The 13,620-nt window shown below is 40.9% G+C and overlaps 1 protein-coding gene across 2 annotated transcripts in view; it reads right to left on the bottom strand.

Annotated features, from left to right (window-relative positions):
* The window catches only part of adgra2 (adhesion G protein-coupled receptor A2), a 40,106-nt gene that overhangs the window by 21,146 nt on the left and 5,340 nt on the right, over nucleotides 1-13,620 (bottom strand). For both annotated transcript variants that reach the window (XM_008282307.1, XM_008282308.1), the window contains exon 2: nucleotides 15-86. In XM_008282307.1, coding sequence (XP_008280529.1) covers nucleotides 15-86 — 72 coding nt within the window. The remainder of the gene's footprint in view (nucleotides 1-14; nucleotides 87-13,620) is intronic.

Here is a 13,620-nt window from a genome sequence, read left to right as displayed (position 1 = left end):
AATAGAATACTCACAGCTTCTCCAAAGCATAAAGTCCAAAGAAGGATCCATTTTTCAGAACGCGGATTTTGTTTTGGCTCAGTATCCTGTAAAATAAAGAAAAACACCAGTGCTGTTAGAAATATTCCGCTGAGGCCCAATTGAATCTCAAATATGCAATATTACTATCTTGGACGTCAGTTTCTATCCCAAGGGAGAGTTCGGGTTTAACGAAACACACAGCGAAGGACGTGAGAGGAGGATGAAAGCCAAGGTGAAATGTCCACTTGGTTGCTGCTGCAGTCACATGAGAGATTATCCTGACCAGAGACATTAGCCAAAGATGTTTCCAATAAATGTTGAAACAGAATAGGACATCAAGATTTTGGGGGGGGGGGGCTGTAATCTTGATAATCATTTTGAATACGTTTTTACATCAAAAGGACATCTTTCCACATCAAACAAGTGGCGGCACAGGCCATGTTAATTAGCCCTTTCCCTACTGGCAAATCACTTGGCTTTTGGGGCTCTTATCAGGCGAGAGGCCAGAGTGCTGCCGGACAAACTGGAAGTGAGGTTCAGATCGCTTTGTCTGACAGGGAAATGGACATTTACCTCAATGACTGCACTCTAAGGGGTTCACCATTGTCTAAGGAAATGTCTTTTATATAGACTCTTAACCTCGCAGCAATGTTCTTCTTCTCTGTCTTGCCGGGAGTTATTTGAGAAGATCAAGACAATTTTCATGTCTGTATGTTAAATATCAAGCTACTGCCAGGAGCCTGTTAGCATAGCGTAGCCACAACAGTTCTCACTGAATCCATAGCGATATATGTATATGTTCTCATCAGAGAGTTGTTTAGAGAGTAATTAAAGTGTTTCCAGCATGGTGGATGACTGTATATATAGAGAGAAATTACATACTAGTTGACTTGGAGAGGAGATGCAATAAAAGCCTTTATTGAGTCAGGTATTAGTTAGAACACCAGTTTCCACCATGCAGAGCCTTTGCTGGAGCAGAAGCTTTGGAAACAAACCTGCTGCCATACTGGATTACATTCACTGCAGCGGTTTTTCCAATTAAGGAAGTGCAACCTTCTTATAATGTATAAAAGTTAGAGAGGAGGTCTGGGTGGCAGATTGGGCACATAAAGCAGAACACCACAGAATGGGATCAAGTACTCACAACAGATTCAAGTAAAAGTCAGCGCTGACTTTTCAGTGTTCAATCAAGACAAGAGCAAGAATGCAATTGGAATCTTTTCAGGAGCCATATTTCAACGTTGTGTTTACTGTTTCTGGCCCTGTGGATCCAGCGACCTGCCCATGTCCACTCAGCAAGGGCTCGGCGTACAGCGGGGGCCCTGCACTGGCGACATCATTAACACACCCTTCAGTTTCACATCATCTTCGCCCCTACCACATGGCGCTTAATGGGCTGTTTGCGACATTAAGTGCGTTCTTAATCGAGAGAGTGAAGCTGTGTGTGCGCCTTTAAAAGAGGGAGCTGACTGTGAACAGTCTGTGAGATTTACAGATTCAGCAGCAGCAGTCGGCCCCCCTGTTTCCTGCCACATCAATAAAAACACTGCCTTCAGCTCTGCGCCTTCCAAGTCAGTTAATGACCAGATTTAATCGTCCAATCTTCTTATACAGGGATAAACTGCCCTGACGTACTTCTTCACTTCAGTAACTTTACTGACAGCCACAATATCGGGACGATTTGAAGACAGGAAAGTTCTGTAGTCAGGGAACAAACAAAAGAAAAGCCAATGTGGAAAGTAACTTTTGCGGTAGTTATTCTGGACACCTCAGTCGATATCTTCCTACAATTATCTACCAAAGTTAGGCACCAAAGAAATGTATTTTTAAACTGGGCTGCAATCAAGAGACAAGAACCACTGATAATCACCTAATAGTGAAACTAACTGCACTCAGCCTTAAAGTGAAAATTATCTTCACCTTGTTTTGTTAATAGAATTATTATCAAAGAATCCATGTTCATGTCTAAAGCTGAAGCCTTAGAATGATGTCAAAGCTTTATTTTTAGCTTTGGGGGGGAAAAAAAAAAAACATGTCATGTTCGCAAATCCACATGGAACCGTTGAAATAAATCATTGTTATTAAGTCAAGACATTTTAGTGCAAATGCTAGACGAGAGCAGTTCTCTTGTGGCGTAGCCTGAGTTTGAACCTATGACTCCTGGGCCTTGAGGTCTCTCGCTCGACTTTGGGCGCAGAATCTCTCCTATAAATGGATGCAGGCCCAAGATGAAAGCTACAGAAGATCCGGAACTGCCTGAATAATTCAATACAGATAGGAGAGGAGAAAGTCACATCTGGCAAAGAAACAAGCCATTTAATACAACACAGACAGTTTAGATACAGATAGTTCCTTTCTGACTAAGCTTATTAGGCAGGAAAAAAATAACTATTAGTCAGAGGATCATGCACATGTTTGTTGCTGGTGGGCCCGAACGGCCATATGTGTGCAGGTCTGCGAACTTGTAAGAGCAACTTATTGCAGTATGACTCACAGGCATTCATTCCACAAACCTGTACAGATGTGTTTATTTGTATGTTGCATTCATGTGCACTTGGGGGGGGGGAAAATACACTCTGCATGAGTCATTGTATCACGAAAATTCTCAAGTTAAGACATTTTAGCACACAATATTTCAATTAGATAGCTAGTCTGTTCACCGGGACTTGAAAGCTGACTTTCATAAATAAACAAAGACCACAAAATGAGCTAACTGAATTCCTCCTACAGGCAACAAAAGGCACAGATTTCCAGGAACGCAGGGGAGTACACAGACTGGACACTACTGTATAATCCCCAAAGCCTGATGTTTGGAGCACAGTTGCAGCGAAGGACATTGTTCTTTGATAAACAATACAGGGAGTACAACTCTGAGAAAGAGAGAGAGGCAGAATTTTGTAAACAGACAGAAATAGTCAGTGTTCCCATCAGGCTAAACAGGAAACCCAGCCAATTAGCTGTTTATTCAGAACCCGGTTACAGGGTCAGGGGTTGCAGAGAGAGCACTTCCTGGACAGCCATCAGACAGACGGAGCAGTGTCCGGAGGCAGGTGACAGCTGAAGCAAATGAGAGTGCATCTCTTCATCACTGGAGCAGACAAAGGTTAACAGAGCTTTACAAGCAAAGAAGATGAGTAGCTTCTTGCTCACAGAGGTCCAAGCTACCAGGAGGCCTTGGGGCTGCGCCGCTACTGAGGCTTCACTGTACACGAGTGGCTTCTTTCTGCTCGATAAGTGACAGATCAGATGGCAGATTGAGTTAATCTGCTTTCAGATGCTATAAGCCGTAATGGTACATGGCACGACAGTGTGCTAACTCAGTCCAGACTGTGGATGGTATCTCAGAGCTGCATTTATCATCTCTCATTCACTTAACCCTTTCAGACCACAAAGGCCACCGAGGAATCAGACGGGCTAATTGAATCCATCTAATCTAACGAAAAGAAGAACAAGAAGAAGAAAAAAACAGGGCCACATGTCGGGCTTCAGGATCTTGTTCAGCCATTTCATATAATTCATTTACATGAAGATCAAAAAGCAGGAGGTCAAACAGAAGCACAGACATCGTCTTTGCCTGTGCAGTGTCCTCATGTAGGTTTAAACATTCAGTCAGTGAAACTACAGCAGGCACAAGCAGTACGGACATACTCAACTTCATGTTTTACTGTTTTCAAAAATATACCAGTCCAGCACACGACTATACAGATTATATGGAATATGTAGCATATTCAAAATACATCCACAGCCATGATCTCAAAAGTCCTTATTAGGTCTAACATTTCAGGTAGTTACACTCTGAGTTCCCATGCAGGTACTCTAACACTTTGCCAAACTTTGCTGTAAAGAGGTCCTTTAGACCGTTAATACCAAATCTTAGTCTTTCCAGAAAAATATAGTCTGATATCAGACTTCCACAGATTTATTGAAGGAGGTTCATCTCCTACCCATTTGGTCACAACAGCCTTTCGGCCCAACATGAGCAAAAAATGTAGTGTTCTTATGTGATCTTAATGATTCAGGGATACGACCCAATAGACATGTGGATCTCCTTTTTAATTGAGTCTGCAGCTGAACCAGATCCTGTTCAAACCTGAAAGTTGCTGAAAGTTATTTTGTGCTCAAGGAAAGTTAAACTGTATCTTTGCAGGATGATGCAAAGTGAAAACCCTGAATATTGCATATTTTGGTTCTACACCTGGACTTAAAAGGTCCACAAAGAGTTCAAATAGCAAACATTTAAAAAAAAGTTTGCACAATTGTGATAACCAGTTCCAGTGCTTTCCATAACCAACTGACTTATAGTTAATAATGTAGAGTGTAAATCAGACTATGGACATATTTAATCATTTTACATGATCATATTCAAAGTATTAGTTGCACGATGTGTGAATTTACAAAAATATATTGTTTGAGCACTTACAAGAATTACTTTTTTTTTGTTTGTTTTTTTTGTAAACAGAAAGTGAGACTACTGTCAGCATGGGTTAGTAATTCAGTATTGAGTGCCACAGCGCTCTGTGAGATCAGGGTTGTCTTGTTGCATGATGGCGTGTGAAAAAGTAAAAACCATACAAAGAGTCTTGTCTAGTAAACCGCAGCAGCTCCTCCCTGCACCATGCCACTCACTTTGTTGGTTTGCTCAATTTGCTTCCTAAACCCACAAAGCCTTTGAGGGCCACACAGGGGCATGACAGCATGTTGCAAATCGTATTTGCTCACTGATTTACTTCCGTTCTTCCCCCTGACTCTTAAGTGACTTCTCACTGTAACGTACCGCTCCAGGCTGCTGGTGGATCAGGCCTCATGTCCGTGTGTGTGTGTGTGTGTACCTGTGTGTGTGTACTGTAAACTGCAACATGCCCGTCAAACGCTTCCTACAGCTGCTTTTGGTTTTGGGTCGTTGTCAGCCAATCAGTTGGCTGAGGAACCGTGTGTGTGGTGGAGCTGTGGAAGGCCTGCTGTGCGGTGTACAGCACCAACACAGGGAGCGGCTGAACACAGTCCTTTGAGCTTTCCAGATCACAACCTGGTGCAGACTGGCCGAGAGGGAAAACACATCCTTCTATCTCCTGTCCTAACCGCAGCGAGGACGCTGTAAACTCAAACACAACAGGATGTCCTGTTTGCTGTCGCTCACCGCTGAGAGTTTGGTGTCAATATGGTGTCACTCTTTATCCTGCCTCTCTGCTAGACTCACTTAAACTTTTTTAGAAGCTGGAAGAAAACACAGGAAATACTCCAGCCTGGTTTGGCATTTAGTCCGGGACATGAATGAGATGCACTTGAGTAAAAAGCGCTGATTTCAATTGGCCCCTGTTGGCCTCTAAATATTTAGGCATGCTGGACTCAGACAGTGAGCTCTGTGTAGCTGCAGGCCTCCGCAGCAAACCACAAGCAGAAAAAGGATCTCAAGGAGGGATTTATATTTAATAAGAATTCATCTGCAGGCTAAGCTGCCTGCTCTCATTACCTATGTATTACTGTTTACGGTCCTTGAATAATTTCATTTTGAATACAGAGCATTTCAGCAGCATCGCCAGCGATACACATCGAGCTGCAGAAATGTGATCAATGATGAAACAACGTGATTAGAACCTTGTCCCAACACGAGCATTGATCTTGCACTTCAAGGCCAAGAGAGACACACAGGCGCACAGGTTCAGTGTTAATAAAGAGTTAAAACAACCCGGTGGGCCACTTTGTAAACATAATTTAACTCTGGATTGGTCTCTTACCCTCGAGGACCACACGCGAGGTGAAAGACAAGAACCCTTGAAAGAGATTGGTAACGTGGCATAAATCCAGTCCTAATTCAGAGACCAATGGGAGCCAGATAATGAGAGTGATTTTAAATGAGAGTCTCAGAGCGCCATTATTGAATTAAGCCCAGTTTAATTAGCATGCTGATTTGATAATGCGCATGCTGGTGTGTGTCACAACAGTGCTTAAGTTCACATAAATAAAAATTAATAAGAACTCAGCCTTGAGGGAGCTGAACCCTGCCGAAAGCAATACGATTATCCACTTTTACAATAAGAGCGCAGCATTGTGTGAGCGCTTTAATATGTGTGTGTTACAGCTGAGAACATTCTAAACCATCAGGGCTTTTTTTTTTCTTCTTTTACTGCATTTTCCCCCTTTGGCTTTCCATTTGAGAAGCTTTTGCCTGCCAAAGTTGCATTTCAAGAATACGTTTGGTTTGCAGAGGAGAACTAAATGGGCATGGCAGCGTTTCTCTTCACATACACATCACACACATATCACTCAGAGTAATGTGGACAGACGCAGCGGATCAACAGAGTATTGTGGTCAAACCAAGGGATGGATTAAAAACTGCATTACTTAATTTGGCTGTTAGCAGTTTTCCAATACTCCATCTAAATGCCAGCTCTAAAGTGATCAAATGCCATTATAGATTTAGATTACGCTGCAGGAAACCCAACAAACAAGGAGCTGGCCAGAATCAAAGAGCTTCACTTCAGCTGTCAGTAAGAAGGGATAATATGAGCGTACCTGTGTCATAAGAGATCAATGGTATAGGTCCTGAAAAGGTTTCGGTGACAGACAGGATGGAATTTTTACACATATAACCGCTTGCTGAGCGGGAGGCTCCTGTGGGGACGAACTCACAGCAGTAATTGGTTTGGACCTTCATTAGCGGCCGAGAATTCTGGGTCGTGACGTGTCGCAGGATGTGTGAGGGTCGTCGGTACAATGAGTTTGCACAGGTGTTACTAATAACATTAACAATGGCTCCATTATGTTAGTTTGAAAATGTGTTGTTTGACTGATTAAAACATGTATTTACAGAAATTAAAAGTATGCTGTTACTATCATGAAACTAAAGCAGCTAAAAGAAATCCAGACATTGCTATTTCTATTATTTGCACCGGTGCTTTTCCTTGTTTAATATATTAGGATGTATATATCAACAAACATAACACTAAGAAAAATGTACATTTTCACAGTGACGGCACCCTGTTTCATTTAATTTAAAGAATTGTCCGGTTGTGTATCAGTTTCTGGTTGTTTCTAGTTCAACAAAAATAAAAAATTAAGACAAAGGCTTTAATGAATTGTGTTTACTTGGATTTTTTAAAATAAAATTACAATGTATTACTTTTTCCCCCAACTTCTCTCATCTAATACTACAATACATTGATAAAAGCTGGTGTTTTGTGTTATTAAGACAGCTAAAAGGTGTAGATTTTCTTCTGTTTTTTTTTTTTTTTTTAAAGTCTGATATGTTATTTTCATATATACTATTTTGTTGTCAGTAAATCAAAACCAAATACTAGTAATTTTCACACTAACATAATTCCAAAATATATAAAACAGTGGGTATGAAATTGTTAAATTCAACGAAATTGCTTCTGGAATGAAACTGTCTCTGCCCTGATTTATTATAGTAATTTCTTTTATTTTCTTTTTCTTTTTTCTTCTTTTTTCCTTTTTTTACTTCAGTGGTATTTTTGTATTTGGAAAGGCAATAAGTAATCTGCAGTTTCATGTAGCTGGAAGATAACATGTTTTGAATAAAATGTTTAATTTTGTCTCTGATGTCTGAGGTTTGGCCAGACTAAGTGTGGCTTTTTTTGTGGTTATAGTTTTGGGAAAGTAAATTGTCATTTCAGGAATGTGTGTAAGCGCGCTGTGGAAAAAATAAAACTGTAAAAAATTTCATGTTGGCCAGTGTGTGTCAACCAACCCCAGGATAATGAATATGGTGCAGATGGTTTGATTATGTTTGGATTGTATTTTATAGATTTGCTACTGTGCTGGCTGTGCAGCACTGCAGCAAAATTCAATCTTAAGAAAAAATGTTACTATGATTTACTTTATGGAGAGAAAAGGATCCAGTTCAGTGACGGTTTTGGTGACTGTTCACACATCCGTGATGCTTCAAAAAGCTGCATCAGCCAAACCCAACTGTAGTCTCTCAGACTCTTTCTTGCTAATGGACACTTTTGCAGAGACAAGAAGAGGAAGGTGGAGGGAGGAGGAATAAAAGAGAGCTTAAGCAGAGAGATCTCTCAGACTGGGAGGTGGTTGTGTCATCTTTGTTACAATAAGTACTTTATAAGAGGCCTCCAGACTGCGCTGAGTATTCAGTCCTCGGGTCCATCCAAATAGCTTAACCCTTTCGTTGTAGAAAGACGAAGAGCCACCTCAGCCAGCGGTCCCAGGAGCCCCCTGCACCCTGAGCCCGTCCTCAGAGAGTCACGGCACTGAATGTAACAGAGAGACTAAATGCCCTTGAGCACAACAGGCACTTTAGCAACAAATGCATGTCAAGATGTGAATGTGCCCATTGTGCCTGACCCACCAGAGAGCTTGTAGCAGCCACCAGGGAACGCTGCCAAGCTCCAAGCCCCCATTTACCGCCTGTCATGGAAAGGAGCATCCATGTAATTGCATGCAAAATATTTTTTGTGAAATCATTTTCAGACCCTGATTGAGAAATTCGAGCATCAAACATCGAGATGAGGGCGAGAGAAGCCACATTAAGGAGTGGAGTGAATTCTTGCCGTACGTGTGTGTGACTAAATATACAAGTTAGATGATTTATAGTATGTAAGTAATCTTGCATTACTTAGTTTTATTATCGTACTTCTGTGCCTCGAGGCTCAACATGGGGAGTGCACTCCTGCATCTGATATGTGCAACCGCTTATTATAGAGCATACTGCATTGTGCTTGGGTTAGCGGCAGGGCCAGGGAGTTAGGCTTTGTGGTTTGTGGGCGTGTGTGTGTGTGTGCAGATTTAGATACATAAGTGTGTAACCTATCAGATTTATTTATATGGAAAGTGTGTATGTTTAACTTCATGTGTATTTGTGTGTGCGCATAAGTGGCCCAAAAGCTACTAGTCTAAAATTAAAATCTGGGTTTTTGAAATGTCTCTAATTAGAGAGGGGAGGACTGAAGCCTATTTTGGGAGCTGTGGCCATGCACGCCCTTCCCATATGTGTGTGCACAGGCAAACAGACCGACAGACACACAATACGCACTTTGGAGAGGAAGGTCCCCCACTTGGAGTGAGTCTTATTAGACAATTCATCGAGTTTTGCTAACAGGAACTGTCCACGAAGCGTGTTTCTATAAACAGTTTATTAAAGCCGAGCAACCAGTGAACTTTAAAGACATAAACATGTAGCTGTTACGAATATTAACAGCCAGGGAGCACAAGCTGAAACACAAGCGCCTTACTATAAAGCTGCAATAAATTATTGCAATATTTAGAGTCAAAGACTCGTCAAGACAAACCAAATTGGAAAGTTTATGGCTGCAGAGCAGGAACACAATAGTCAGTTTAATCGCTGTCTAAAGTGTTTTTACACTTTTAATGAGGCAATTTAGTGAATTTAGCCGTTTGAGACAGTGAGTGGAATGTGGTGTATGCCTGGCTAACATTGTCTCATTGTTCTGTCTCATAACCAGCCTCTGTTTTCTGCTTCTGAGCAGAGACTGCTGGGAAATCAGGCTGCTTTTACAAAAGGTCGGCTAAAATCGTTCTGCCCCAGATACTCGGTGTCTTTAGAGGCATCTGAGAGAAGGATGCATTTTTTGTTTGGAGTGTTGGGTTTTGTTTTTTTTTTTTTCATCTGCGTGGCCACAGTGTTTTTCAAATCGCAATCAGAGTTCATCGCCCCTGTCCCACTCACTGCTCCCAGTTTCGACACCAGAATTTACCACAATTTATTAAACAATCATAAGGCATGTGTTACAAAAACATGGTCGACCAACATCGTTTCCAAAGAGAGATTTGATTTCAGCTGAAGGGATACACATTCATGGTGTATCTTTAAACAGTGGTTTGCTCCATCAACAAAGATTTTTAATAAAAGCTTATTGCTATATTTCACAACTCGTTCTGTCCCTTTGACTGGAGCTGTAAACCAACTCATACTGACAGGAGGAGCGATGGATGAAAGAATTGAAGTGACAGATTTTTAATATGCTGTGGTTCAATGTAAAACTCCCCTCAACAATACAATGGTTTCGGGTGATGACAGAGTAATAATGAAGATGAGGTACTGGTTGGTTTTACATATTTGAGTACCTTATCTAGTCTTGCTCTGCCAAAAGATAAAGAAAATACATTCCCACCAGCACCTATAATTGTTTTTTGAATGATTAACCTGTTGTATCTTGTACAACAATGTTTTCAGCCAAGCTATCCGCTGCTAATGCTGAGTCAAGCCTTCATATTTAAGAGACGTGCAAGTATTAATCTTCACATCTCAGTCTTGGTAAAAAAAAAAAAAAAAGCAAATAAAACATTTTTTCAAAAATGTCAAATTATATCCTACAGAGAGCCAAAGTGAAACCAAAACTTCAGAGTTCAGTTCCAAAGATAAAAGAACCTCTTTCAAAATCCCATTTGTAATAAAGCAAATACCTAAAAATCCAGCTGTGGGTCAGAAACTTACTCGACATGATGTTCTGTGGTTGAGTCTTAAATTGTTGTGTCTTTCCAATATCAATGTTTGCTTAATATTTTTTGTCCAACAGCATCTTTAATAAGTCCTACGCAACACAGCTGGACAAGAAAACTTGGACAAGTCAAGTCTGTTCGCTCAGACATGTCAGCAGCAGTAGTGGGACGGGACAGCATGGAAACTTTTAGACAGCAGAGATTACGGCTAAAAAGTTTGGAAAATGACGTACAGAAAATGACGTAATACCTGCATTGCTGCACATTGCTGTAAATTTTTCATGGGAGTCGTAGTTAAATTAATTGTTAGTTTTTGGGTTTTTTTTAAAATCATGAAGTTATGTAGCACTGTAATGCATTAAAATACAGATATTAAGGAAAAATAAATGTAAGGTTGCATTCGTTATTTAAACTAGTGGAACACAGGCTAACCTGTGATTTCAGCATTCAGTAGTTCTGAGATCCAGATAGATGCCAAAAGGGAGCCAGGATGTTATTTGTTCAGCTTTGTCGTATCATTCACGCAGCTCTACTCGCCCTCTAATTCTGAAAGTACAGTTTTATTTTCACACTAATATATGTTATTGTAGGTGAATACTTGGACTAAATCTGCTTCACTCATGAGCAGGGAAAAAAGAAGTAACATAAGAGTATCGCATTACATTGGTGAGTCCTTGAAATCCAGTCATTGACTGCGCTATTGCCGTGGATTAGTTCTCAAGAATAAGCATATCAGAAACCCTAACACACACACACACACACACACAAGCCACAGGCATTTCCACTATAGACACCCATTATCTCCCTCTGTATCCATGTGTTGTCGACCCAGAGCAGGAACTTCGGGGGCCGCTGTGGTCGGACACGGGGAGAGGGAAGTTAGCGCTGGCAAAGAAAAGTCGAAGTCAGGCATTTTTGGAGTAAGATAAGAAGAGAGCGGCGAGAAAGGAAAAACTAAAATAACAAAAAGCCACTTGGGGGTATGAGATTACTATGACAACACATCACTGTTTTTGCCAAGTTTTGAAATATCGCAGCCTTTTAATCAACAAACACAACAAGGTGATAAGTGAAATCCACATCCATCATCCAAAAAGGCGGGAAGCTGCAGAATAACACAGTAGGTGTGTGGAGATGTCCTACTCTGGTCACGTTACCTTGACCTGAATGAATAAAATCCACGGCTTGCGTGGCATTGGCAGGTGCTGCAGCTGCAGTGTAATGCTCTGGGTATCCAGTGTCAGGCCTTTGTTTGCTTTTTTGATTTATTGCTGACCACTGCCCCACCTAACATGTGCGGAGGAGATCCTGCTCCCCCTCCTCTCAACACCTTTCCCCACATAAATAAACCATATCGCTGCAGGAATGCCTGGGGTCCAGCGCTCTCCCTGCTATTGGAATTCTCCACGCTGATAAGACGACGGTTTGGGACGTTTTGTCGACATACTCCCGTCTCAACACATTCTGACTCACAGACCCAACACAAACCACCAACACATCTGCCGGCTCTTCGGTATCCGTCCACACATGGGCCACAAGCGGGGCCACAATTGAGAGACCGACGACGTGACTCAGAAGGCGGAGTGGTGATTAAAGGCCCGCAGATTCATAGTGTTGCCAATCGATGATACTATTGAGGTGAGTTGGCTTTGAGAGAGCAGAAAGTCAGAGGACACATGAGATGCAATAAACGATAACAGACTCCACGATGGTCAACTAAGCAGAGCCAGAAAGGCATCGAGAGAAATCAGACGAATGTGGGATTGAGCGTAACCACAAGACCGTCCTCTCCAGCAGGAGCCACTTTCCAGTGGCAGATTAAAGGTTAAATGTTGGTGAGGGATTATTTTAGCCGGCAACAAGAAAAGATAAAGTGTAGCTACATCTGGAGTTAAATGCTTTACAAACATTCTCAGAAATCATTTTGTCTTTTGGGCTTCCCGGATAACCTCATGCTGAGGGAATAGTTTCAAGGAATAAACTAAAAGCCAATGACTGGTTAGTTTAAACACTGGAAACAGAGTAAACAGCAAGTCTGGTTTTGTGAGAAGGTAACAAAATCTGCCTACCAGCACCTCTAAGGCTCAGTAACTGACATGTTATTTTCCCACTTGTTTAATCCAAATAAAAACATCTGTATGAAAGTTGCTGAAGTAGCAATAACAGATAAGCCAAAAATGCCAAAGTATCCCCTTAATAAAGTGTCCTTCATGAGGCACCCAGTAAAAAGAAAATCTTAATAAAGCAGGCTAATAATAGAGTAATCATAAAAAAATAATAATAACGTGGTAACCATAGCTGCAAATAATATTGCATCTAATAAAATGTTTTATTGTTGTAACTCTTGTTCCCAGTTGTCTTTTATTATTCAGTCTGTAGAGATAATAAAATGAAACTGGCAATAATCTATTACTGTCAGCTGGGTTTGTAATATTGCTGTAACCAGGCATTACTGAACATGACAACATCTTTTCTCAGAGCAGCTGCAATCAAAAGTTTAAAGAAAGCAGAAAGATAGCAATCAGCATTTTATCTACTTTTTCTCACTCAACTCTCAGAGGTTTAAGGTGGAAGTTTGATTTTAACTTTTGGGGACTGTAAGCATGACAGAACACTAAGCTCGGATAAAGTCTGAGCAAAATCTAAGCTAAAGTCCATTTAGTTGTTTTTTGTAGCTCTGTACTAGGGTTGAATGATTTGGGAGAAATATTTAGTTTTTCTGACTTGACAGCTCAGTATTCACTGTTATAAACATGTAATGAAGCATTATTACATGAGATGCTATCAAAAGCATCACACAATGAACGCTGACATGACAGTTTAATGTCCGACACAGTACATGATGTATTTCCTGCAACTGCCTTTTTTTCAAATTGCAATTCCAGTTATAATTGATTGTTGTTCTGATCTACTTTTTGCTGCCTCTGTAATTTCAGTGTTTAGCTGCTGATAAAACATCAGAAAGGCCACTTAAATCTTTGAAAAGGTAGTAATGTGAAATTTTGTACTTTTGATCATGGATAAAAATAATCAAAGCTAAGCAAGACTTAAAGTCATGACCAACATGAGAGCAAAACACAAAGGAACAGATTAAAACTTAATGGGAAATATGCTTTTCCCCCTGTTTGCTTTGTTGCTAACTGTTGCTGCGACTGCTGCTAG

Source organism: Stegastes partitus, unplaced genomic scaffold (genome assembly GCF_000690725.1).
Source record: "Stegastes partitus isolate 25-593 unplaced genomic scaffold, Stegastes_partitus-1.0.2 Scaffold266, whole genome shotgun sequence".
NCBI lineage: Eukaryota > Metazoa > Chordata > Actinopteri > Pomacentridae > Stegastes > Stegastes partitus.
Note: the sequence above shows the minus strand (reverse complement) of the source record. Positions and strands in the feature narration are given on the sequence as shown.